This window comes from Mobula birostris, chromosome 29 (assembly GCF_030028105.1).
Source record: "Mobula birostris isolate sMobBir1 chromosome 29, sMobBir1.hap1, whole genome shotgun sequence".
Lineage (NCBI taxonomy): Eukaryota > Metazoa > Chordata > Chondrichthyes > Myliobatiformes > Myliobatidae > Mobula > Mobula birostris.
This window is the reverse complement of record NC_092398.1, coordinates 30,446,184-30,472,314: the sequence shown is the minus strand read 5'-3', so window position 1 is coordinate 30,472,314 and position 26,131 is coordinate 30,446,184. Positions and strand designations below refer to the sequence as shown.

Below are 26,131 nucleotides of genomic sequence, written 5' to 3'. Positions count from 1 at the left end.
TAAAGACAAACCACTTTCCCCAGAGTAGTGACGGTGTGGAAATCTCTTCCCAGGGAACCAGTAGGGGTTACCTCATTAAATCTATTTAAAACACAGTTAGTTAGATGGTTGCACTGGGATCCGGAGGAAAAGCAGGCGGGTGATCACAGCCAGAACACCCTTGATCTAATTACATGGCAGAGCAGACTCAACAGGCCAATTGCCAACACCTGCTCCTGGCTCTTATGTTCTAATGAACCGCTGCAGTCCGTGTGGGGAGGGAGGGAGTTCAATAGATATCCAACTCCGAGCGGCTGGCGGAGCTCACTCCCTTGCCCCTCCCGGGTTTAGGAGCGGACAGGGTGCGGTGCAGCAGCAGACACTGAAATGTACTGCTCGATGCACAAAAGGACCAATCAGGTCGCTTTCTCTAGGGCGAGCACAGGAAGAATGGGCCGAGCAGCCCCCACACTGGTGCTGATATGTTTGGGGAGGGGAGGACACAGAAACAAGGTGGGGGCGGTGGGGAACTCAGCGCCGGGAACAGAGAGGGAGACGGGCCTGGTCGCTGCGAGATCCCCCTCCCTCCGGCACCTCAAAGCTGACCACCACCCTGAGTGGCGATGGTGATCACGCGACCTCGGCGAGCCTCCACCCCGCTTTGACGCTGTGGCGCTGGTACCTGCTCGAGTGCAGCTAGGCCGGTGCGGAGAGCATCGTTCTCAGATAGCATGCTCTCCACCTGCTCCTGACACTCTGCGCTCTGACACTCCATCTGTGGTCACAGCACCGGGGCGGGAGGGGGGGGAGAGAGGGGGAGGAGGGGGGGAGAGAGGGGGAGGAGGGGGGGAGAGAGAGGGGAGGGGGGAGAGAGAGGGGGGGAGAGAGAGGGGGGGGAGAGAGGGGAGAGAGAGGGGAGAGAGAGGGGGAGAGAGAGGGGGAGAGAGAGGGGGAGAGAGAGGGGGAGAGAGAGGGGGAGAGAGAGGGGGAGAGAGAGGGGTTCAGGGGAGGGGGGAGAGAGAGAGAGGTTTGGGAGAGGGGAGAGAGAGGGGGGTTCGGTGGAGGGAAGAGAGGGGGGTTTGGGAGAGGGGAGATCAGGGAGAGAGGGGTTCGAGAGAGGGGAGAGAGGGGTCCGAGAGAGGGGAGAGAGGGGTCCGAGAGAGGGGAGAGAGGGGTCCGAGAGAGGGGAGAGAGATTATAAGAGGGAAGGAGAGAGAGAGAGAGAGAGAGATGATTTATTCAAACAGCCCAGTTACACAAAGACATCCAGGACAGAACAGGGGAAGCAGACACCAAACAGTACAGAGTGGAAGACAGATTGCAGACAGGGGATGTTGTGGGGTGAATGGACACTGCATTGGGTAGGCACTGACCAGAGTGCAGGGGGTGGGGAGAACAGAAGCACGGAGATAGATTCTTGTGGGGAGGTGAGAAATGTGTGTAAGCAAGGAGACCTTGGGGGGGGAGAATCCTCAGGGATGATGGGTGGGGGAGTTAGAGTGTGAAACACACAGACCTCAAGGACGGTGGGGGGTGGTGGTGGATTGACAGTGTGGGACAGAACACAGTCCCTGGGCTGGGGTGGAGTGACTGAGGACAGAACACAGTCCCTGGGCTGGGGTGGAGTGACTGAGGATGGACACAGTCCCTGGGCTGGGGTAGATTGGCTGAGCAGGACGGATACAGTCCTTGGGGTGGGGTTGCTATGCAGCCATGAATTGCGGAAGAGGGCGAGATCTCTGAAAGGAAATGCGAAGCGGGGGGAGGGAGCAGCAGCAGCTGAAGGGGAAGAGATGGAGGACGAGGGAGGGGAAGGAGTAACAGCCACATGGACACTGCTGTACAGCGTTACATTCCACACAGCCAAACGACAAAGCGCGATTGTTCCGCTGACGCCTCTCTGGGGGGCTGGTGAATGTTGTGTGGATGACGAAGAGGAGGGTGGGAGTGGGAGGTCTGAGTGCTGCCTTGCAGACTGAACTCTCAGGAAGTTGGGCTTCAAACTGGGAGGTTTAGAATGAAGCAAATGAAGATCTGCTGTGGAGCAGAACATGTAGCAAGATGGAAGGTCAACTGGGTGAGCACATCTGCCCCATCGCACAGAGCCAGCAGCCCAGGAATGCCCCCAGCAGCCATGCATTCACTGAACCATGAACACCAGCAGTCAGGACCCCTTCCCATTAAGTCCCGTTGACCACACTCCCATCATGACCCACCCCTTCCACTCAACCACACTATCCACAATCCCAACTGGATCCAACCCCTTGCCATTCACTCACAGTGAGACCCCACCCCTTCCCATTCACTCCCACAGTCCATACTCCCAATGGGACCTCATCCTTTCCCATTCACTCCCACAGTCTATACTCCCAATGGGACCTCATCCTTTCCCATTCACTCCCACAGTCTATACTCCCAATGGGACCTCATCCTTTCCCATTCACTCCCACAGTCTATACTCCCAATGGGACCTCATCCTTTCCCATTCACTCCCACAGTCTATACTCCCAATGGGACCTCATCCTTTCCCATTCACTCCCACAGTCTATACTCCCAATGGGACCTCATCCTTTCCCATTCATTCCCAATGGGACCCCACTCCTTCCCATTCACTCTCAATGGGACCGCCCAATTTCCTATCCACTCACAGTGATCTCACCCCTTCCTATTCACTCCCAGTTGTCCGTACACCCAATGGGACCTCATCCTTTCCTATTCATTCCCATTGGGACCACACCCCTTCCCATTCACTCTCAATAGGACCGCCCAACTTCCCATTCACTCTCACAGTCCACACACCCCATAGGACCCACCCTTCCCATTCACTCCCACCCTCTAATCTCCCAATGGGATCCCACCCCTTTCCATTCATTCCTACCATCCACACTCCCAACTGAACCCCATTCCTTCCCATTCACTCCCACCGACCACACCCCCAATGGGGTCAAACCCCTTCCCATTCATTCCCACCATCTGCACTCCCAATTTGACCCCATTCCTTCTCAGTCACTCCCAGTGGACCATACCCCTTCACATTCACTCCCAGTGGACCATACCCCTTCACATTCACTCCTAATGGGACCCCTTCACATTCACTCCCAATGGGACCCCATCACAGTCACTCCCACCGTCCACACACCCAATGGGACCCCAACACTTCCCATTCACTCCCACCATCTAATCTCCCAATGGGGCCAAATCCCTTCCTACTCACTACCAGTGGAACCCCACCTCTTCCTATTCATTCCCAAATGGAACCCACTCTTTCACATTCACTCCCATTGGGACCCGACTCCTTCTCATTCACTCACAGTGGACCTCACCCATTCATTTTCATTCCCAAAGAGACCCCACCCTTTCCTATTCACTCCCAACATCTGCACTCCCAATGGGACTCCACCCTTCCCACTCAACTCACAGTAAACCTCACCTCATTCACTCCAATGGGACCCCACCCCTTCCCAATCTGCACTCTTTCCAACCAATCCCATTCAGCTGGACACAGAAAGTGAACGATGCATGGAGGCTGGGAGGGAAGCTAGGACACAGGGCCGCTGACAGACACCTCACCAACTTACCTGATCTCGGACACCCTGCACCATCACCTCGTGTTCCTTCTGCACTTTCTGCAGGTGCTCCTTCAGATCTGATAGACTCTAGACAAAGTGAAGATCCATGTAATTAAGAGCAGTATAATTCTTCGTGAACCAGAACCCCAGCTATGGGTAAATAGCCTCACTGCCTTGTGGGCAGCCTTGGGAGAGACAAAGGCTACGGGAGTAAAGCCAGACACCAAATTTGAAGTGGAGCCCCTAGGGCAGCTGGACATCACTGAGCATCGTTCAGGCAGCTCCTGCAGCCAAACTGGTGCCAAACGTACTGCTTCATAAACTTTCCTTTGGACTACACTGATGAGGCTGAGAGGGGGATCTGGACGACTGGGCATCTCAGGATCTCCATACCTTCTGGGCAGGCTTGTGATGATCATCACCCATTGTCCTTCAAGACAGACGGATGCAAACCACCAACTATAATTCCAGTCAGAGATCGTCTCTGAAAAGAGAGATTTAAACATCTCTCCTTGATCAATGTCTTGGGGGTCACAACCCAACCAATCACTCAAATACTGTACTCTGGCGAGATCAGAAGGTGGGGGTCCTGCAGTAACTGACTCACTGCAACACACCAAAACCTACCCACCGCCTCCACTGTCTACAAGTCAGAAGTATGACAGGACACTCCCCACCTGCCTTCATTAGTCCATGCACTCCTCATCCGCCACATTACTGCACACCGCCCCCACCCCCCCATTCTACAAGTCAGGTGTGTGTCGAGACACTCCCCACTTGCTGGGTGAAGTAAGTCCATGCACTCCACATCACCGTACAAGTCAGGAAAATGAAGGGGTGCACCCCACTGCCCCCTTATCTGGCTGGCAGCTCGCGTAACCTCGCACCTGGTTCACTATCCACATTCACAATCAGTACCTGATTGGCTGCCCACGTACCCCGCCCCCCCACCCCTACCCCCGTACCTGATTGGCTGCCTGGGCTTCTTGCTGTAGACGCTGGTTCCGGGCAGTCAGAGCCTTCATCTCCTCATCCCTCCTCTGCTGGATCTCATCGATCTTCGTCCTGGAGAGAAATGGGCAGGGAGAATGGGGGGGTGGGGTGAGAGACAGGGGGTGGGGGAGATGGAGGGAGAGACAGGGAGTGGGGGGGATAGAGGGAGAGAGGGTGGGGGGGATAGAGTGAGAGAGGGTGGGAGGGGAGGAGGAGGGTGGGAGAGGGGAGAAGGAGGGTAGGAGGAGGGAGGCAGGAGAGGGAAGAAGGGAGTGAGTGGGGAGGTGGGTGGGTGTGGGGAGACAGGAGACAAGAGGGAGATGGTGGAAGGATGTAAGAATGGAAGGGTGGGAGGAAGAGGGGAGGGGTGTGAGGAAGAGGGGTGGGAGGAAGAGGGAAGGGGTGTGAGGAAGAGGGGTGGGGTGTGAGGAAGGGGGGAGGGGTGTGAGGAAGGGGGGATGGGTGTGAGGAAGACGGGAGGGGTGTGAGGAAGAAGGGAGGGGTGTGAGGAAGAAGGGAGGGGTGTGAGGAAGAAGGGAGGGGTGTGAGGAAGGGGGGAGGGGTGTGAGGAAGAGGGGAGGGGTGTGAGGAAGGGGGGGGTGTGAGGAAGAGGGGTGGGGTGTGAGGAAGATGGGAGGGGTGTGAGGAAGACGGGAGGGGTGTGAGGAAGACGGGAGGGGTGTGAGGAAGAAGGGAGGGGTGTGAGGAAGAAGGGAGGGGTGTGAGGAAGAGGGGAGGGGTGTGAGGAAGAGGGGAGGGGTGTGAGGAAGAGGGGAGGGGTGTGAGGAAGAGGGGAGGGGTGTGAGGAAGAGGGGAGGGGTGTGAGGAAGAGGGGAGGGGTGGGAGGAAGAGGGGAGGGGTGGGAGGAAGAGGGGAGGGGTGGGAGGAAGAGGGGAGGGGTGGGAGGAAGAGGGGAGGAAAGAGGGCAAGAGAAGCAAGATCGTGTGAATGGACAAGGGAGCTGGGATGTGCTGTAGACGTCTAAAGAGGTGAGCTTGAGAAGCCAAAGCTTGTACGTGTGTGCAAAAAGGAAGAAAGAGCCCGGCTCCCGTGCCCACTCACATGGTCTTTCCCCCTTTTGCACACACGTGGTACCATTCCAGCCCTCTCAGAGCGTGGGCCCAGGGGATATTTTGTCTCCATCCAGCACTCTCCCACAGTTAGCCAAGACCTTTTCCCTTCTCACACACCCCTCATCACGGTAGCTCCCACGGGATCGGGAAGTAACGGGTGGCAACGAGTCCGAGTTCAGGAGGAATTAGTGTGGAGTCAGGGCCAAGTAATGGTGAGGTAAACGGGCTGAGACGGGAGAATCTGGAGCAACAACATACGATCCACAGCAGGACATCAGTGGCCCAGGCTGCCTCTATTGCTGAGAGGGAATCACTGACATTTGGGATTGAAACCTGAAGTAACACTGGGAATTCCTCTCGACTCTGACTCTCTGCCGAGGGTGCTTGATGCCCCTGGGGCAGAACATACACCAGCTTATCTAACAGCAACGTCAGGCCCTCTACCACTGCTGAGAGAGAGCATACTCTGTCTGCCTCTCCATTTGTCCCACTGTCTGTCTCTCTCCACTCACTCCCCGTTGATTCTTGCACCCCCTCTCTCTCTTAGTATGTCTCCCTCTCCCAGTCTGTATCTCTCTCTCTCTCACTCTCTGGCTGTGTCTGTCTGTCCCTGTCCCTCCCTCTCTCTGGCTGTCTCTCTCTCTCTCTCTCTCACTCTCTGGCTGTGTCTGTCTGTCTCTGTCCCTCCCTCTCTCTGGCTGTCTCTCTCTCTCTCTCTCTCTCTCTGGCTGTGTGTCTGTCTGTCTCTCTCTCTCTGGCTGTCTTTCTCTTGCTTCCTCTCTGGTTGTCTGTCTCTCTCTCTCCCTCTGGCTGTGTGTCTGTCTGTCTCTCTCCCTCCGGGTGTGTGTCTGTCTCTGTCTCTTCATCCTGTGTCCCGGTTATCAACTATTGTACCTGCTGTCGTTGTAGAGAGCCTCCTTTTCGGTCTGAAGGCGCAGGAAGCTAGGTAGAGAGCAGAGTGTGAAAGATTAGCACTGAGCACAAAGAGAGGACCGTCCCATCATACACTCCTGGGGTCAGATACTGAGTGACACTCCCCCTACACCGTCCCATCACACAATCCCAGGATCAGATACTGAGTGACACTCCCCTACACCGTCCTATCACACATTCTCGGGGTCAGATACTGAGTGACTATCCCCTACACTGTCCCATCACACACTCCCAGGGTCAGATACTGAGTGACACGTCCCATCACACACTCCCGGGGTCAGACACAGAGTGAAACTCCCTCCACACCATCCCATCACACACCCCCGGGGTCAGACACAGACTGAAACTCCCTCCACACCGTCCCATCACACACTCCCGGGGTCAGACACAGAGTGAAACTCCCTCCACACCGTCCAATCAACCACCCCCGGGGTCAGACACAGAGTGAAACTCCCTCCTACACCGTCCCATCACACACTCCCGGGGTCAGACACAGAGTGAAACTCCCTCCACACCGTCCAATCACACACCCCCGGGGTCAGACACAGAGTGAAACTCCCTCCTACACCGTCCCATCACACACTCCCGGGGTCAGACACAGAGTGAAACTCCCTCCACACCGTCCAATCACACACTCCTGGGGTCAGATACAGAGTGAAGCTCCCTCCACACCGTCCCATCACACACTCCCGGGGTCAGACACAGAGTGAAGCTCCCTCCACACCATCCCGTCACACACTCCCGGGGTCAGACACAGAGTGAAGCTCCCTCCACACCATCCCGTCACACACTCCCGGGGTCAGACACAGAGAGGAGCTGTGCTGACTGAGCTGGGAGAAATCGAGGCAAAACTACTGGATAAAGTTCGTGGAATACTTTGGAGGCGGCTCTAAAAGTCTCTTGGACAACCGAGTGAGTGACGGCGCTGGTGTGGAAACTCGGTGTGCAGTTTTACTGCCGGTTTGGGCTGGGTTTGTTGGCGGCTGCTAACTGCGTAGCTCCCAGCTGCGGCCGCTGGCAACTCGCCAGGAAGCCGGTTCGCTCCAAAACCGGAGGCAAACGCCGTCGTTCCCCCCCATTGACAGCGGGGCAACGTTCCTCCTCCATTGTTTTCCTGATTTTCGTCCGGTATTGGTGCCGGAGCATCTGGAAGGACGTTTCGGCCTCTCCCGGCCTGGGTCTCTGCAAGTCCGACGGAGCCTTTCCTGGCGTCGAGCCAGCGAGGAACTGTCGACTGCAAACTTTCCCGGCCAGTTATTCGACTCGTTCCAGGACTTCTAACCGGCACCGCTGTAGGATTCTCGGACTGGAAAGAGCGCCAGCATGCCGGACCGGTCTCCAGGGAGTCGCGGGCCTTCGGGGAGTTACGCAAGGGCGGCTGCCTCCCTGGCCTCGGACAACGCCCTTTTTCGGTCGGTGAAGGTGGAACGTGGGGTGCAATGTATTTTGCGCCCTGGAATGACACTAGAAAAGTGTACGGAGGCAATGGAGGACCTTGTTGGGAAAGGTGGTATTCTGGCCACCGAGAAGGAGTTCGGAAAGGCGGTGTTTTATCTGGCGAATGAAGAGCTAGTGCACCGGGCCCTAAGCAGGGGAGTCACGGTAGACAACATCTTTTTACCTATGGAGCTGGTGACGGCCCCCACGCAACGTATCGTGCTTGGACATGCTAAGCCTTTCATTCCAAATGAGGACTTGCTACCCCCACTGGCCCGTTTAGGGCAAGTAAGGTCGGAGATCACTGCCATCCGACACAAATTTAAGAGACGCACCCTCCGCACCGTAATCTCTTTCCGGCGTCAGGTATTCATGCAGCTGGAAAGGGAGGACGATGTTGAGGGCCGGTTTACTGTCCAGCACGAGGGAGTGGATTATCAGGTGTACTGGAGCTCTGAGCGCCCGTGGTGCCATGCGTGCAGGGGGGTGGGGCACTTTCGGAGGGACTGTCCTGCCGCCCGGAACCCGAGGGAGCCCATTTCGGGCACCAGTGCCCCAGCTACCTCTGCCCCTGATCCTACTCCTGCGCGTGCGTCTGCGCCTGCATCTGACCCTGCCCCCGCCCATGATCCTGCCCCAGCCCCTCACCCTGCCCCTACCCCTACCCCTGTCCCTACTCCTATGGTTGGGTCGGTCCCTGCTCCTCTCCCTGTGGTTCAGGTGGGGGACGGGGTGGAGTCTGTGCGGAGTAAGAAGGCAAAGGGGGAAATCCAAACACAGTAAGAAGCGGGCCTTTGAGGCCGCAGAGCTCACGCCCATTTCGCCTGAAGTGGAGCGTGGGGCTTGGGGAGGTGCGCAAGCAGACGGGGCGATGGAAACAGAGAGCGCCGCCCCATCGGTGAAGCCTGCACCTGTGTGCTCCTCCGGTGTGAAGAGGAGAAGGGAACGTTCCCGCAAGAGGGCAGGGGATGTAGGTGCGGAGGAGTCCCAGGAAGGGGTGGGAATCCGGGTAGGGGTTGGTTCTAAACCTGAGTCCCCAGATGTAGCCACCAGTCCTGGGGAAGATGGTGTGGTTGTGCAAAAAGCTTGTGATAGCCCTGTTTGCACAAATGAGGCAGCCCTGGAGGCCTCCACCCAGGACCTACAAGTCAGCGCCTCTCTGGAGGCCAGTGTACCGAATAATGTAAGAGGAGACGAGACAAAGCTCTCTCATTCTCAGCACCAGGCTGCTTGTGAATCCCTTGGACCAAAGGTGCCGGGTTCCCCTCTATGCCTGCCCCCTGGGGAGGGCGTTTTTCTGTGCACGTCGACCCCAGCAATTAATGACTTGCAGGGAGTCCCTGGGGATTGTCCCTCCACTGTCGCAAATGTGGATGAGGCTGATGCGACGGTGGAGCGGGCAGGTAAGAGCGAGGTGCCCGCTGCGTGGTATGGGTCACAAGCGCAGCCATCTTTTGGAACATGCGGGGAGGCCGATGGGGATTCTGTCTGCAGTGATGGGTTGGAGGGGGACTCTTTCGATAGTGAAATAATGGACATCCTCACCCCTCCTGAGAAGTCCCCATTGATACCTGTAGAGGAAATTAAGCATTTTATTCTCACCTCTGAGGGTGCCAAGCACCGGCCTCAACTAGCCTCGCTACGCTGGCCCAGCATGCCGAGGCTGGTGAGGTCCCTGCGAGTCATCCTCGGACGAAAGGGAAAGGGAAAGAGGAATGCGGTGGCGGGGAACGACAGACGGCAACTAAAATCTTTCCTAGATGACCTAGTAAGGGACATTAGAGGGAGAAGCAGCCTCGCTGCTACGGGGGATGGTGGGTCACAGGGTGTCGCTGGTACCGCTCGAGCCCGGAAGGCAAAAAGCAACCTTGCTTTCTTTCCGGTCAGTGTGGTGGAGGGCGCCTCCGCTCTCACCGAAATGGGCACAGCTGCTGAGACCTAGTGTGCTCCCGCCATGAAGCTTACCATAGCCAGTCTCAATGTAAACGGCAGCAGGGGTCCTCTTCGCAGGCATAACAATCTCTCAGCCCTCAGGGATGGGCGGTATACGGTGAGTTTCCTGCAGGAAACCCATACCATCCCTGGGGACGAGTCTGCTTGGCTCCTGGAGTGGAGGGGCAGGGTCTACATGAGCCACCTCAGCTCCATTTCTAGCGGGGTGGCGATCCTGTTGGCCCCGACCTTCCAGCCAGTAATTGAAAGAGTCCAGGACGTTGTGCCCGGCCGTCTGCTCCACCTGGTTGTGCGCCTGGATGGCGTACCATTGCATTTTATCAATGTGTATGCTCCCAGGCACGGTGTGATGCAGAAGCGCCTATTCTGCCAGCTGTCCACCCTGCTGAGCTCCATCGATCCTGAGGATTGCATCATCCTCGGGGGAGATTGCAATTGTACCCTCGAGGTGGAGGACCGTTCGGGCCTCCAACGCGACCCAGCATCGGCAAAAAAGTTAAAGGAGCTAGTCGGCTCCTTTGACTTGGTGGACAGCTGGCGGAATCTTCACCCCAACTCTAGCGCCTTCTCGAGAAGGTCTAGAGAAGGAGGTTCCAGGATAGACCGCATTTACATCTCTCGGGCCTACGTCTCCCGCGTGTCGGCATCCTCCATGCGGCCGGTGTCGTGCTCGGATCATCACCTTGTGTGGATGGAATTTATTCCACTACACCCTCGGGTGGGATCCGGGTATTGGCATTTTAACAACCGGCTGCTGGAGGACAGCCGATTCCGGGATTCGTTCCGAGCTTTCTGGGTCTCCTGGAAGGAGAGGCGGAGAGAGTTCTGCTCCCTACGGCTATGGTGGGATGTGGGCAAAGCCCACATCCGGTTTTTATGTCGGGAGTACACTAGGGGGTCGACAAAGAGGCAGAGCTCTGAGGTTGAGTGGCTTGAGAGAGCGTTGCTTGACCTGAAGTCGTGTCTCGGTCCGACCGCTGGAGACCAACAGCTGTGGCAGGAATACCAGGAGAAGAAGGACGCACTAAGGAACCTGCAGCTCCAGCAGTCCCGAGGTGCGTACGTGAGGTCACGGATCCAAATGCTGCAGGATTTGGACCGTGGGTCACCCTTCTTCTACTCGTTGGAAAGGTGGCGGGGAGTTCAAAAGCAGCTAGTGGAGCTGCTGGCTGCCGATGGCTCGTCCATCACGGGCCCTGATGGAATTAACAACGAGGTCCGTTCATTCTATCGGTCCTTATTCTCGCCTGATCCGTCAAATGCGGAAGCGTGTAATGAGGTCTGGGAGGATTTACCGAAGGTCAGCCCAGAGGACGCAGTGCGTCTGGATGCCCCCCTGACTCGGGAGGAGCTGTCCACTGCCCTTCGGCAACTCCGGAGGGGCAAGTCCCCTGGTTTGGATGGACTGAGTGTTGAGTTTTATCAGGCTTTTTGGGATGTCCTGGGGGATGATTACAGCCTTGTCCTAGGGGAGAGCCTAGCCACCGGAGAAATGTCCCTCTCATGGCGGAGAGCTGTTGTGGTCCTACTGCCCAAGAAGGGAGACCTCCGCCTGCTAAAGAACTGGCGGCCGGTCTCCCTCTTGTGCGTGGACTACAAGATCTTCGCCCAGGCAATGGCCAACCGTCTGGGTTCGGTAATTGGACAGGTGGTCCATCCTGACCAATCTTATACAGTCCCGGGCCGCTCCATCCAGGACAATGTCCACCTAGTACGGGACCTGATTCACCTACTCCAGGAGACTGGGACCCTGGCAGCGTTTCTTTCTCTTGACCAGGAGAAGGTTTTTGACCGGGTGGACCACAGTTTCCTGGTGGGCACCCTGCAGGCTTTTGGGCTCGGACCACACTTTGTGGCCCGAGTTCGGCTCCTGTACTCTGCTGCAGAGTGCCAGTTAAGATTAATGGATCATTGACAGGACCTATCCACTTCCGAAGAGGAGTGCGTCAAGGGTGCCCCATGTCCGGTCAACTGTATGCGATCTGTGTCGAGCCATTCCTCAGCCTTCTTCGGCGAAGGCTGACAGGTCTGGTTCTGCGCGAACCGGACATGGGGGTCGGCCTCTCGGCCTACGCCGATGACGTACTCCTCATGATGACAGACCCCTGTGACCTGCGGAGGATGCGCGAGTGCCAAGATGTTTTCTCGGCGGCAACTGGGCGAAATGTTCCGGACTCTTAGTAGGCCAGTGGCAGGTGGACTCCCTGCCGGAGGAGATGAGAGCTTTTGAGTGGAGCACCAGACGTCTTCTCTATCTGGGAGTCTACCTGAGTCCTTCTGGGGAGACCTGGCTGGCGAACTGGCAGGACCTGGAGACAAAGGTCATGGCCCGGCTAGGGCGCTGGTCAGGCCTTCTCAGGGTGCTTTCCTATCGAGGCAGGGTGGTGGTCATAAAGCAGCTGGTGGCCTCCATGTTGTGGTACCGGATGGTCACCTTGGCCCCCCCTGCCCCTTTTGTCGCAAGAATGCAGAGGAAGCTAGTGGACTTCTTCTGGGGAAACAGGAAGCACTGGGTCTCTGCAGCGGTTCTGAGTCTCCCAGAAGGAGAGGGCGGACAGTCGCTGGTGTGTGTACGCACACGACTGGCGGCTCTCCGCCTCAGGACGCTGCAGAGATTCCTGTATGCCGAGCACCCTCCCAGGTGGCACGTGTTGGCGACTTTCTTCCTCCGGAGGGGCTGCTGTCTTGCCGAAGATATGCAGCTACCACCGGCGGGCGTCAGCCGTGCTGCTTTGCAGAGGCTGCCCGGCTTCTATCAGGACCTACTGAGAGTCTGGAACATGGTTGCCTCAGGCCGGGAATCCCCTCCTTTGGCAGAGGGCGGGGTCCTGGCCGACCCCTGCCCTGCCTCAGCGGATGTCGGTGCGGCTCGGGTGTGTGGAACGACTCGGGCTGAGCTGCTCGTCGGGCCCAGGCCCCGCAGCCTTACCCGAGAGACGAATCCACACAACTTGAGCCGTCTTTCATCAACACCCACAATCCCATTCAGGGATGCAGGCAGGAGGTACCTTTATGGGCTGCTGCTCCACACCCTCCACTTCCTAGCATTTGTCCACCGTCCCGACACGCCATGGCGGTCGGTCTTTCCACCTGGAGGTGAGGGGGGTCCCCAATGGAAGTCCCTCTACAAGGGAGTCCTTCCCATGCACCTTGGGGATCTCGGCTGGAGGGTGCTGCATAAAGCGGTGCCCTGCAATAAGTTCTTTAGTCTGTACACGGATCTCCCAGCCGCGTGTCACTTCTGCGGGCTGGAGGAGACCGTGTACCATATGTACGTGGAGTGTGTGAGGCTGCAGCCCCTTTTCGCGTATTTGCGTGGGCTGCTTCTCGCCTTCTGGTTGCATTTCAGTCCCACCCTATTCATATATGGTCATCCAGTAAGGAGGGGGGCACAGAGGGATGAGGATGTCCTTGTCAACTTGCTCCTGGGGCTGGCGAAAATTGCCATCCGTGGCTCCTGGAAAAGGGTGGCAGGAGGTTCTCCCCGGGCGGACTGCCTGGCTATGTTTAGGGGGTATGTTCGAGCCCGGGTGAACATTGAAAAGGAATACGCACAGTCCACGGTGACCGTCGAGATGTTCCGGGACCGTTGGGCTCCGCAGGGTGTAAATGCCATCATCGATGAGGATGGCAATATATTGGTTTAACATGTATTGTCTGTTTGTAGTGTAGTAAATGTGTTATTCACTGGGTTTGTAAATATTGTATAGCACCGACATTTGTAATAAAGAATTTTGTTTAAAAAAAAAAAAAAAAGGGGTCAGACACAGAGTGAAGCTCCCTCCACACCGTCCCGTCACACACTCCCGGGGTCAGACACAGAGTGAAACTCCCTCCACACCGTCCCATCACACACTCCCGGGGTCAGACACAGAGTCAAGCTCCCTCCACACCGTCCCATCACACACTCCCGGGGTCAGACACAGAGTCAAGCTCCCTCCACACCGTCCCAGCACACACACCCAGGGTCAGACACCGAGTGAAGCTCCCTCCACACCGTCCCATCACACACTCCCGGGGTCAGACACAGAGTCAAGCTCCCTCCACACCGTCCCATCACACACTCCCAGGATCAGATACTGAGTGACACTCCCCTACACTGTCCCATCACAGACTCCTGGGGTCAGATACAGAGTGAAACTCCTAGGGTCAGGCAGTGAACTCTTGCCCTTGGAAAGGAACAGGTGGGAGAAGGATGAGAATGGTTTAACAGAGGAAGTGAGGTCGTGACCACCCCCAACCCCAGGACAGAACGAGACCCACCCAACACCCGTTTTCCAGCCCGAACTGGTGATCTCAGGAAAGGACTCACCTCTCCTGCTTCTTCTTCAGCTTCTCCGAGAGCTGTGCACAGAGAGGACGAGTGTCAGACTAATGCTGGAAAACCCCCCTACTTCCGATGAGGAAGAAGCCGGGGGGGGGGTGGGGGGATGCTTTTGTAACGGAGGACGATGGTGGGCAGCCATCCTGGACACCTTGCTGAACAGTTAAGTGGAGTTTGTCGGGGCGGGGAGGGGGGCATTTGGTTATCAATAATCGATCAGCTGGCACCTAGTCGAAGGAACACCAATTGGATTGTTGCGAGTAGTTTTGGGGTCCTTGTCTAAGAAAGGATGTGTTGGCATTGGAGAGGGTCCAGAGAATGATCTCAGGAATGGAAGGGCCAATGTATGAGGAGGATTTGATGGCTCTGGACCTGCACTCACTGGAGTTTAGAGAATGGGGTGGGGGGAATCTCATTAAAAACTACAGAACATTGAAAGCCATAGGTAGAGTGGACATGGAGTTCTCTGGGGGAGTCTAGGACCAGAGGGCACAGCTTCAGTCTACAAAGATGTCCATTAAGAGATGAGGAGGAATTTCTTTAGCCAGAAGGTGGTGAATCTGTGGAACTTGTTGCCACAGAAGGCTGTGGAGGCCAAGTCATTGGGTGTATTTAAAGCGGAGGTTGATAGATCCTTGATTAGTCAAAGGTTACACGGAAAAGGCAGGAGAATAGGGCTACGAGATTAATAGTCAGCCATTATAGAATGGAGAAGCAGACTTGAATGGCAAAATGCACTCATTCTGCTCCGATGTCTCACGGTCAGAAAAGACAAGAAGTTTTGATGACACCTGAGTTCTAGGAATTTCACTGATTATATGCACCCATTGAATGGCAGGGTGGAGATACGTCTCTACCAAGGGAGGGTACAAGGCTCTCCTTCCCTCCACTAGCCTGCAGGTCACCCTTGGGCAAGGTGTAGCACCTGATTAGCCTCCCCAATCGGGGTCACGTGAAGCTGTGGGGGCAGCTGGTGCATGTCATAAGTCCTGATTATGTGACCACTGACGCCAGGCAGACAATCCCTGAAGAGTATTGATAATGGCTGGGGTCAGCCGTCTTGTCAAGACACTGCCTAGAAGAACGCAATGGCAAACCACTTCTGTAGAATTTGCCAAGAACAATAAAGGTCACCGTAATTGTCCACATCACAAGACATGCCACATAATCATGACGATGATTGTTGTAATAGAAAATTGTGTTTGTGAACAATTTTATTCTATATTCAGGACCTAATCTGCTACTTAATTGAGCATTCTTGTAGCCGCAAACTGTTATCAAGAAGTAGTTTTACAGGTAACCTTGTCAACTGAGAATGTAAACGCTGTACCGAGTTCACATTCAGGTGAATCAGCTTTGGCTGGACTCCTGGTGCGCACCAGTTTTTAACAAAAATCACAGTATTTCAAGCACCAACTCCACATGGCCTTCAATTTGTTTTTACAGAGGTGTACAAGATCAGGAGAAGGTACAAAGATGGGGTGAGTGCACAGTCTTTTCTTCTCCAGGGAAAGGTAATCAAAAGGTGCCAGATGAAGGTGGGAGGGGAAAGGTTTAAAAGGGCATCCGAGTGACAAGCTTTTCCCCCCCACGCAGAACATGGTGTGTATATGGGACGAGCTGGTGCAGACAGGGACAGTCACAATGGAGAGGTGAATGGATTGGAACGCTGGGATATGGGCCAAATGCTGGGAGGTTCATGGGGATCTTGGTCGGCGTGGACGGACCTGATTCTTTGCCATGTAACTTGGTGACAGTGTGGAAAATTGTCAAGACGCCGCAGGAACAGTCCCGACAACCATCCCCGTCCCCGTCAGCAGAGAGCACGAGTTAAATGGACTCTGTACCTTGGTGACTTCCTCCTGGAGTTTGCTCAGCTCACTTTGCTTTGATATCTGTGGGCAAAGAAGAGAATCAGTGGGATTTTGCCCGAGGATTCGTATTGCCTCACTCAAGCAAGGAATTTCATTACATGCACGTGTGTGTGAGAGAGACAGGGAGAGACATTTGCGTGCATGTCTATGTGCGTTTGAGTGTCACTGTAAACTAACCAGAATCTGAACGAGATGGCTTTCCTAACACAAGGGTAGGCAATCTGGATCTGTATTCCTTGGCACTTAGGGAAGTGAGGGGTGATATTGTTGAAGCATATGATACCCTAATGGGACTTAACAGGGTGGATGTTGGGATGCTTTTACCAGTGGGAGGGTCATGAACAAGGGGACAAGCACACATCATTTAAAACTGAGTCACCGAGAAATTTCTTCTCACAGAGGGTGGCAAATCTCTGGAATTCCCAATCCCCAGGGGTGGGGGGGGGGGGGAAACAGGGGAGAGGGAAAGAAAATAAGTGGCAGTCAATAGTGAAGAAGGTCATCTGTAGTTACAAAACAACAAATGGAAACGAGACAAACTGGGACACGGGCCCAGGAGTGGCAAATGGAATGTAACTCAAGCAAGTATGAGGTGATGTACTTCTGTTAAGTGAAACCGCAGGAGAACTAAGTTTGTGAGCAATTGTAAGGAAGGATGTTCTAGCGATGCAGAGGCTCCAGAAGAGGTTAACAAGAAGGATCCTGGGAATGAGAGGGTTAATATGAGGATGGTTTGATAGCTCCTGGAGTTTAGAAAAATGAGGTTGAATCTCATGGAAACCTATTGAACATTGAAAGGCCTAGGTAGAGTGGCCTTTGGAGAGGATGCTTCCAGTAGTGGGAGAGTCTAGAACCAGAAGCCACAGCCTCGGAATACATCAGAGGACATATCCTCAGAATAGGATGTCCCTTTAGAACATAGTTGAGGAAGAATTTCTTTAGCCAAAGAGTGGTTAATCTATGGAATTCATTCCCACAAACGGCTGTGGAGGCCAAGTCATTGGGTATATTAAAGCAGAGGTTCTTGATTGGTCGGCGGGGGGGGGGGGGGGGGGGGGGGGTTGCGGTTAGCCTAATTCTGTTCCTGTAGGTAATGGTGGTCTGGAGGGTGAAGGGGGTGTTTTGGGATTTAGAACCAGTCATGGTGAAGGAACTGGGATTGACTTTCAGGTTGGCTGTTTGGGATGTAGGGGAGGGAGGAACCTGTGGGTGGTGGTGCTTCCCCTTACCAATCAGGAGCTTATCAATCTCTACCTTCAAGACACCTAACAACTTGGTCTTCACAGCCGTCTGTGCCAATGAATTCCACAGATTGACCACCCTCTAGCTAAAGAAATTCCTCCTCATCTCTGTTCTAAAGGGCTGCTTCAGGTGGAGCTGTTAGAGTAGGCCCTAGTGTGTTGTGGCCACTGTGGTGGAGGGAGGGAGCATTTCAGAGGGTGGGGTGTCAATCGAGCAAGCTGTTCTGTCCTGGATGGTGTCAAGCTTCTCGAGAGCTGTTGGAGCAAGTAGGGAGTGCCCAGTCACAATCCTGACTTGTTGATGGAGGGGAAGAAAAGTAATGTGGTGGATGCAGAGTGCATGGACTAACTCCACCCAGGCAAGTGGGGAATGCCCTGTCACACACCTGACCTGTACATGGGGAAAAGGGATGGTGAGGAGGCGAGTCACTCCCTGGAGGATTCCCACCCTCTGATGTACCTGAGGTGTTTGTGTGGCTGGTCCGCTTGAATTTCTAATCAATGATGACCCCCAGCCACCCGGACATCAATGGTGGGTGCCCTGGTGATAATAATGTCACTGAGTGGCCAACCTTCTGTAAGCTCTGTGGTGTCTCTGGGAATTTTATAAAACCCTGGGATGAGAAGGACCTCATTTCCTGCCCCGATTAACTTACGACCTCGAACTCCCTCACCTCCAGAGATTGAAGCTGCTCCTTGACCAGCCTCTTCTCCTCCCGCTCCGTCTCACACTTCAGCTCCATCTCTAAAGGGGTGTTGACAAAAACACAAACAGTGTCATGAGGAGCAAGCCCATTTATTCTTTCCACTTCCCCTCCCCACCAGCAAGCTCCCACAAAGAAAATGCAATTAAAATCCATCAGCCCCAACCTGTCCAGTCAACAGGCACTGCCACCCCGGTCCATCTAATTAGTCAGTACTGCTGCCTCGACCGTCCAACTGGAGAATTCCTGCATTGCTGTTGGACACCACCGATTAGTCCAAAGAATTGTCACCGAAGGACTGATGGATCCATTTTTGGTGTTAGATATCACCACTCAACTTGAAGAATTTATCAATACTGAATCCTACCAATCAAACTGGAGAACCCATCAAGTTTTGGATCTCACCAATCACATTGAGGAACTGATTAGTGCTGATCCCACCAATCAGACTGAAGAACTCATCAGTGTTGGATCCAACCAATCATGCTGAACAACCCATCAGTGTTGGTTTCCATCAATCAGAACAAAGAAATTTGTTGGTGCCGGATCCCACTTGGGTTTCAAACCAGATATGTAACAGGCACCGACTGGCTCATCACCACCAACTGGAAGTAATTAGTCATTCGGCAGCTGTTAACAGAAAGGTTCAGGAAAACTGAAGCTCCTCCCTGGGATTGCCCAGATAATCTCCAACAACTTAACTAAACTAAATAGAGAGCAAGCCTCACAGCGCAGGCAGACTCCACCCCCCATCCTGATACGAGAGCCAAACAGAGTGCAGAACACAGTCCACCCTTCAGAAAATAGGGGAGCGTCTGGGCAATCTCTCTCAAGGAGCAGCAGCAGGCCAGGTGGCCTGTCAAGCTTGCACCACCATTCTATATGATCATGGCCAATCTGGCCATGCATCTACCCACCTTAACACTTAATTCCCCCACTACGCAAAATAGGCTGTCGGTGTAGAGATACGTCTCTACCAAAGGAGGTGTAAGGCCTTCCTTCCCTCAACTAGCCTGCAGGTCACCCTTGGGTAAGGTGTCGTACCTGCTGAGCCCCCTGATCAGGGTCACGTGAAGCCATGGGAGCAGGTGGTGGATGGTCGTATGAGCAGTGGGTGCAGATCACAAGTCCTGGTTGTGCGACCACTGATGCCGGGCAGAAAATCTCTGAAGAGTATTGATAATGACTGGGGTCACTCGTCTTGTAAAGACACTGCCCAGAAGGTGGTGATGGCAAATCACTTCTGTAGAAAAACTTGCCAATAACAATCATGGCTATGGAGACCATGGTCACCCACATCGTACATCACGGCACATAATGACAATAACCATGCAAAAACACAACTGAACTGTGTCTTAAACATATTTGGCCAGGTAGCCTTGGGTAGAGAATTCCACAGATTCACCTCTCTGAGAAAAGCAGTTTCTCCTCATCCCCATCTTAAATCTACTCTCCTCGAAATTTGAGGCTCTGTCCCCCAGTTCCAGTCTCACTTACCAGGGGAAACAATTTTCTTCCTTCTATACAGACAAGAGATTCTGCAGATGCTAGAAATCCAGAGAAATACACGCAAAACACTGGACAAACAGCAAATTGAACATCGATTTCTCTAACCCAGTAATTTTTCCCCTTCCACTTCTCTTTTCTCATTCCCCATTCTGACACCCCTATTCTCTTCTCTGCACCTGCTCTATCTTTTCTCAGTCTTCGCAGAAAGTAAGACGCTGCTGGGCTTTCTTTGCTATGGAGCTGGTGTTGAGGGACCAGGTGAGATTCTCTGCCGGGTGAACACCATGCTCTTTATGATCTCTATGGAGGAGTCATCGATGTTCAGCGGAGAGTGGTCGCTCCGTGTCCTCCTGAAGTCAACCACCATCTCTTTTGTTTAGTTCACATTCAGAGACAGGTTGTTGGTTTACTTATCCCTTTCTCAATTTTCTTAGTTTACCTTGTTTACACACACGCTAACCAGAAGCCATGGATGACCGCGAAGGTGCGTGCGCTGCTGAGGACCCGTGACTCCACCTTCAGAGCAGGCGACAAGGCAGTCCTAACAACAGCGAGGGCCAAACTGTCCCAGGCCATCAGAGAGGCAAAGCGTGCACACGCCCAGCGAATCCACAGCCACTTCCAGGACAGCGGCGACACGCGGCACACGTGGAAGGGCATTTGGGACATCACCAACTACAAGACAACACCACCTGCCTGTGCTGGTGATGCCTCCCTCCCAGATGCTTGAACAACTGTTTTGAAGAGGAAAATGACGTGGCGGCAAGGAAGACCACCCTTCCTCCAAAAGACCAGGTACTGTGTCTTACCGTGGCCGATGTGAGGAGAACCCTGTGCAGGGTCAACCCACGGAAGGCTGCTGAACCAGACAATATTCCTAGCAGAGTGCTTAGAGGATGTGCAGACCAGCTAGCTGAGATTCTCACTGACATCTTCGACATTTCCCTGGGCAGCGCTGTCGTTCCTATGTGCTTCAAGGCCACTACCACCGTCCCCGTGCCAAAGAAGTCTTCAGTGTCCTGCCTCAATGACTACCGTCCTGTCACACTCACGTCCATCATCATGAAGTGTTTCGAGAGGCTCGTCATGAGGCCCATCAAGACCCTGCTGCCCCCCTCACTGGGCCCCCTGCAGTTCGCGTACCATCCCAACCGCTCAACAGATGACACCATTGCCATCACCCTCCACCTGGCCCTCACCCACCTGGACAAAAAAGACACGTACATTCGAATGCTGTTCATAGACTTCAGTTCAGCATTCAACACAATCATTCCTCAGAAACTGATTGGAAAGCTGAGCCTACTGGGCCTGAACATCTCCCTTTGCAACTGGATCCTAGACTTCCTGACTGGGAGACCTCAGTCAGTCCGGATTGGAAGCAGCATCTCCAACACCATCACTCTGAGCACGGGGGCCCCCCAGGGTTGTGTGTTCAGTCCACTGCTGTTCACTCTGCTGACCCACGAGTGTGCTGCAACACACAGCTCGAACCACATCATCAAGTTCACCGATGACACGACCGTGGTGGGTCTCATCAACAAGAATGATGAGTCAGCATACAGAGAGGAGGCGCAGCGGCTCACAGACCGGTGCAGAGCCAACAACCTGTCTCTGAATGTGAACACAACAAAAGAGATGGTTGTTGACTTCAGGAGGACATGGAGCAACCACTCTCCACTGAGCAGCTGCATCACTGCCTGGTTCGGAAATTGCACCATCTCGGATCGCAAGACCCTGCAGCGGATAGTGAGGTCAGCTGAGATCATTGGGGTCTCTATTCCTGCCATTACAGGCATTTACAACCACACGCTGCATCCATGAAGCATTATGAAGGACCCCACGCACCCCTCATACAAACTCTACTGTGACTATTGTCTTGTTTATTATTTATTGTAATGTCTGCACTGTTTTGTGCACTTTATGCAGTCCTGGGTAGGTCTGTAGTCTAGTGTAGTTTTTGTGTTGTTTTTACGTAGTTCAATGTAGTTTTTGTATTGTTTCATGTAGCACCATGGTCCTGAAAAACACTGTCTTGTTTTTACTGTGTACTGTACCAACAGTTATGGTCGAAATGACAATAGAAAGTGACTTGACTTGACTAGACTAGTTTCTATAAGATTGCACCTCATTCTTCTGAATTTCAGCGACTTTAGCCCCAGGTAATTCAATTTCTACTTATGGGCGAAACCCTCAACCCTCAAATCCACCTGATGAACCTCCTCCCCTCAGTTCCAAAACTAGTACACCTTTCCTCAAGGTAGAAGACCAGACCAGGTGCGGCCTCACCAATACCCTGTAGAGTTGCAGCATAACCTCCCAGGCTAAACAAAACCCCTAGGAGAGACACGGAGTCTGGAGGCGGGAGAAGAGTGGGAAGTGAAACAAGAGGGGAGAGAGGAAGGACTGGAGAACATCAGACACACAGAATGCTGGAGGAGCTCAGCAAGTCTACGGAAATGAATGAATAGTCGACGTTTCGGACTGAGTCCCTTCTTCAGGACTGAGACCGGAGAAAGTCATTGGACAGTCAGGATGGGTGTGGAAAGCAAGAAAATCAGACAAATCTGCTTCAGCCGCACTTATTGTGAGCAGTTCTGTTGAAAATGTCAGTGACGTCTGAGGTCTGGTACTTGATAAAAGGAAGATGACAGCAGACTGTTATTTTAAAACCGCAAACACAAGGAAATCTGCAGATGCTGGAAATTCAAGCCACACACACACACACACACTGCCTGGCCTGCTGCGTTCACCAGCATTTTTTGTGTGTGTAGCAGACTGTTATGCAAGCAGGGCCTTAATAGTACTATTTGGCACCATGGCACAAAGAGCGAGTTTGTAAATCTGACAGGAGCAAAGAATGTTGGGAATGGCAAAGGTGGGGTGTGGGACAGGTGGCAGAGGAGGAGTGCCAGGAACAGAGGGTGCTGCGGATGCAGACACACCCAGCCCTGAGACACTAGGTAAGGTAATTTGATTCTAAACAATTGATTTACTAAGTGCCTCCCTGGTGCTTCCCTCTCCCTTCCCCTTTTCCCAACCATGATTCCCCTCTCCCTGCCCCTTTCCCACTCTCAGTCAACAAGAAACCCACATCAGAATCAGGTCTACCATCACTCAAATATGTCATGAATTTGTTTTTTTTTTTGGTGGCGGCAGTACAGAGCAATACATAAAATTATAGTGATGTGCGAAAGTCTTAGGCTATACCCACGCTAGATCGGATAATTTTGAAAATGCTGCTTTCGCGTAAAAACGATAGGCGTCCACACCAACCGTTTTTGAAAATACCTCTGTCCACATTAAAGCGGGTATTTGGGCGAACCTCCTCCTACTGGGCATGCGCAGGACACATCTACAGAAAACAAGCGGCATGCTTGGTGTCGAATCTCACTGTGAAAGTGCGCGTTTGTGCAGTTACAGACTAGAAAAACTTAAAAGGAAATTGCCAAACGACAGACAGCTGCTGGCTCTCACGCAGGAGGACTTAAAACTAAAAGAAAACAAATACTGGAGCGTATGGAGGCAACCGACAGGGAGTTCACGGACAGTATGACCCAGCTGACGACAAACATTGAAAAACTGACTAACTCTGTTGCATTAATAAAGCACCTTGTTAAATGCATAAAACATGTCTGCATCAGTGTTATCTTGTATTCCCATACAATGTTACATTAGGCTGTTACACATCTGTTGTCAGGTAAATACTTGCATAAATAGGTAAATCACCTTCATACAAGCAAGGACAGAAAACAGGGAAAAGTGTGTATACTTATTTACTCAGTAAGTTATGGGTCAAGGTATTTGGTGAGTACATTTCTAACTCTTCTGGCTTCAGTCTCATTGCTGTCTGTTCTGAAATGGTTAGATTGTGTGGGGGGGTTACGGTAAAGAAAACAATGAAATGCCACGCTGCTGCCACCATCTGTTCCAGCACGTCATGACAGCGTTTTTAGAAATCTCTGGTTACCCCATCCACACTACTCTGTCCAATCAGCCTTTTCAAATTTACGCACTCTGGAGGGCATTTTAGAAAAGCCCTGTTTTTGGGGGAGGAAAACGCCGTTTCAGTGTGGACGGAGGGTCAAAACGAAGAGGAAAAGCTTTAGTTACGGATTTATCCGGTCTAGTGTGGACGTAGGCTTAGGCTTTTGCCCAGTACTCTTCAGAGGGATATTGGGGTTCAAGTCCACGGCCACACAAGCTGACAGGGCAGTAGAGAAGGTGTATGGCATGCTTGCCTTATTTGCTGCAGAACTGAATTCAGGAGTTGGGAAAATATAAAACTCTGCCACATCTGCAGTACAGGTGTCCCCCCGCTTTTCCAACGATCGCTTTACAACACCTCGCTGTTACGAAAGACCAACATTAGTCACCTGTTTTCGCTAACAGAAGGTGTTTTCATTGTTACGAGAAAAGGCAGCGCACACCCCGAGCAGCCAAGCTCCTGCCCCAGAACTGCATTCTAGCCGGCATTGCTTAAACACGTGCCCGTGAGTATCTGTGCTTTATGTCGATTTATTTTGAGCATCCGTTAGCAAGATGAGTTCTAAGGTATCGGAAAAGCCTAAAAGAGCTCGTAAGGGTGTTACACTTAGTGCAAAACTAGACATAATTAAGCATTTCGCTCATGGTGAACGAAGTAAGGACAAAATGAGTTTGGCTTGTGGAAGTCGACGAAGATGATGTTGAAGAGGTTTTGGCATCCCATGACCAAGAACTGATAGATGAAGAGCTGATGCCATTGGAAGAGGAAAGGATAACAATCGAAAACGAATGCAGTAGCGAAGGGACCGAAAGTGAAGTCATCCAGGAACGTGAAGTAACTGTGTGAAATTTTCGCTGCAATGACTGCAGAAAAGTATGACTTTAATTTTGAAAGGGTACGTAGGTTTAGGGCATATTTGCAGGATGGCTTGAGTGCTTACAAAGAACTGTATGATAGAAAAATGCACGAGGTTAAGCGGTCAAGCATAGTGTCGCTTTTCAAGCCTTCCACATCAGACGACGAACCTCAACCTTCGACCTCGAGGCAGGCAGACATAGAAGATGACCTGCCTGCCCTGATGGAAACAGATGACCATGAGATGACACCCCAGTGTCCCACCACCCCAACCTCTAGGCCGCGGACCGATACATTGCCGCGAAGAATGCATCAGTGCAGCAGTAGCCAGGACGCACCCAGCACATCTTTAAGAAAAAAGCCAAAATAAATAAGCTAATTAATTAGGTGCCGCCCGGCAAGTAAATGTCGGCCCAGATCAGAGGCTACACAATCAGCAATCGCTCGTGATATCCTGATCTGAGCCAACATTTATGTGCCGGGCAGCACCTAATTAATTAGCTTGCTTATTTCGGGTTTTTTCTTAAAGATGTGCTGGATGTGTCCCGGCTACCGCTGCACTACTGCATTCTTCGCGGATTGGTATCGGTCCGCGGCCCGGAGACTGGGGTCCACTGCACCACCCCAACCTCCAATGACTCAGCCCAACACACCATCATCAGTGTGCTCAGTGCTGTCTTCCCGGTTCAGGTAAGTGATACTACACTGTACATACATTATTTCTACTTTATATGGGCTGTGTATTTTTATGTGCTGTTTGGTATGACTTGGCAGCTTCATAGCTTAAAGGTTACTGGAGAGAGTGTTTCTGCCGAGAGCACTCGCGTGAGATTTTCGCTACGGTGGACAGTGCGGCAATGATTGCAGAAAAGTATTTCTACTTTATATAGGCTGTGTATTTATCATATTATTCCTGCTTTTACTATATGTTACTATACATTATATATTTTAGGTTTTATGTGTTATTTGGCATGATTTGGTAGGTTATTTTTTGGGTCTGCGAACGCTAAAAAAATTTTTCCCATATAAATTAATGGTAATTGCTTCTTCACTTTACGACATTCCGGCTTACGAACTGTTTCATAGGAACGCTCTACCTTCGGATGGCGGGGGAAACCTGTACTGCATTCAGTTCTGGTCACCCCATGACAGGAAACATGTAGAGAGGGGGCAGAAGACGTTGCCTGGATTAGAGGGCATGAGGTCAGACAGACTTGGGTTGTATTCTCTGGATTGGCAGAGGCATGAGAGGAGACCTGATACAAACTTAATGATGATGATGATGACAATGGCAGACAAAAAATTAATTTAATTTGGCATTGTGTGTGTGCACAGACACTGTGGGCCAAAGGATCTGCACGGTTCTGTGTCTTTAGTGCTCTGTGCAACATTCTCCATCTCATGGCCCCATTGTAAAGGGGGAGGACACCTTCAGAGGGAGACCTCACCTGGGGAGCACCTTGCAGCTGACTCCCTTCTCTGACATCAGGGGAGCCTGCGAGTGATTCTCCTTGTTTTATGACACAGGAGGTTCACCAGAATGACCCCGGGATTAAAAAAATTAACGTGAGAGGAGCATTTGATGACTCTGGGCCTGAACTTGTTGGAGATTAGAAGAATATGGGGTGGGGGGGGGGATCTCATGGAAACCTATCGAATATTGAAAGGCCTCGATAGGGTGGATGTGGACAGTATGCTTTCT

The 26,131-nt window shown here is 52.8% G+C and overlaps 1 protein-coding gene across 3 annotated transcripts in view; it reads right to left on the bottom strand.

Moving 5' to 3' along the window:
• Positions 1-26,131, bottom strand: part of gripap1 (GRIP1 associated protein 1) — a 98,021-nt gene that overhangs the window by 42,220 nt on the left and 29,670 nt on the right. For 2 of the 3 annotated variants that reach the window (XM_072246232.1, XM_072246234.1), the window contains 7 exons: positions 18,051-18,121; positions 16,109-16,156; positions 14,250-14,281; positions 6,509-6,556; positions 4,514-4,613; positions 3,558-3,635; positions 662-754 (listed from right to left, as the gene is read on the bottom strand). In XM_072246232.1, the coding sequence (XP_072102333.1) occupies positions 662-754; positions 3,558-3,635; positions 4,514-4,613; positions 6,509-6,556; positions 14,250-14,281; positions 16,109-16,156; positions 18,051-18,121 (470 nt within the window). The remainder of the gene's footprint in view (positions 1-661; positions 755-3,557; positions 3,636-4,513; positions 4,614-6,508; positions 6,557-14,249; positions 14,282-16,108; positions 16,157-18,050; positions 18,122-26,131) is intronic. The other variant, XM_072246233.1, reaches the window with a different exon arrangement.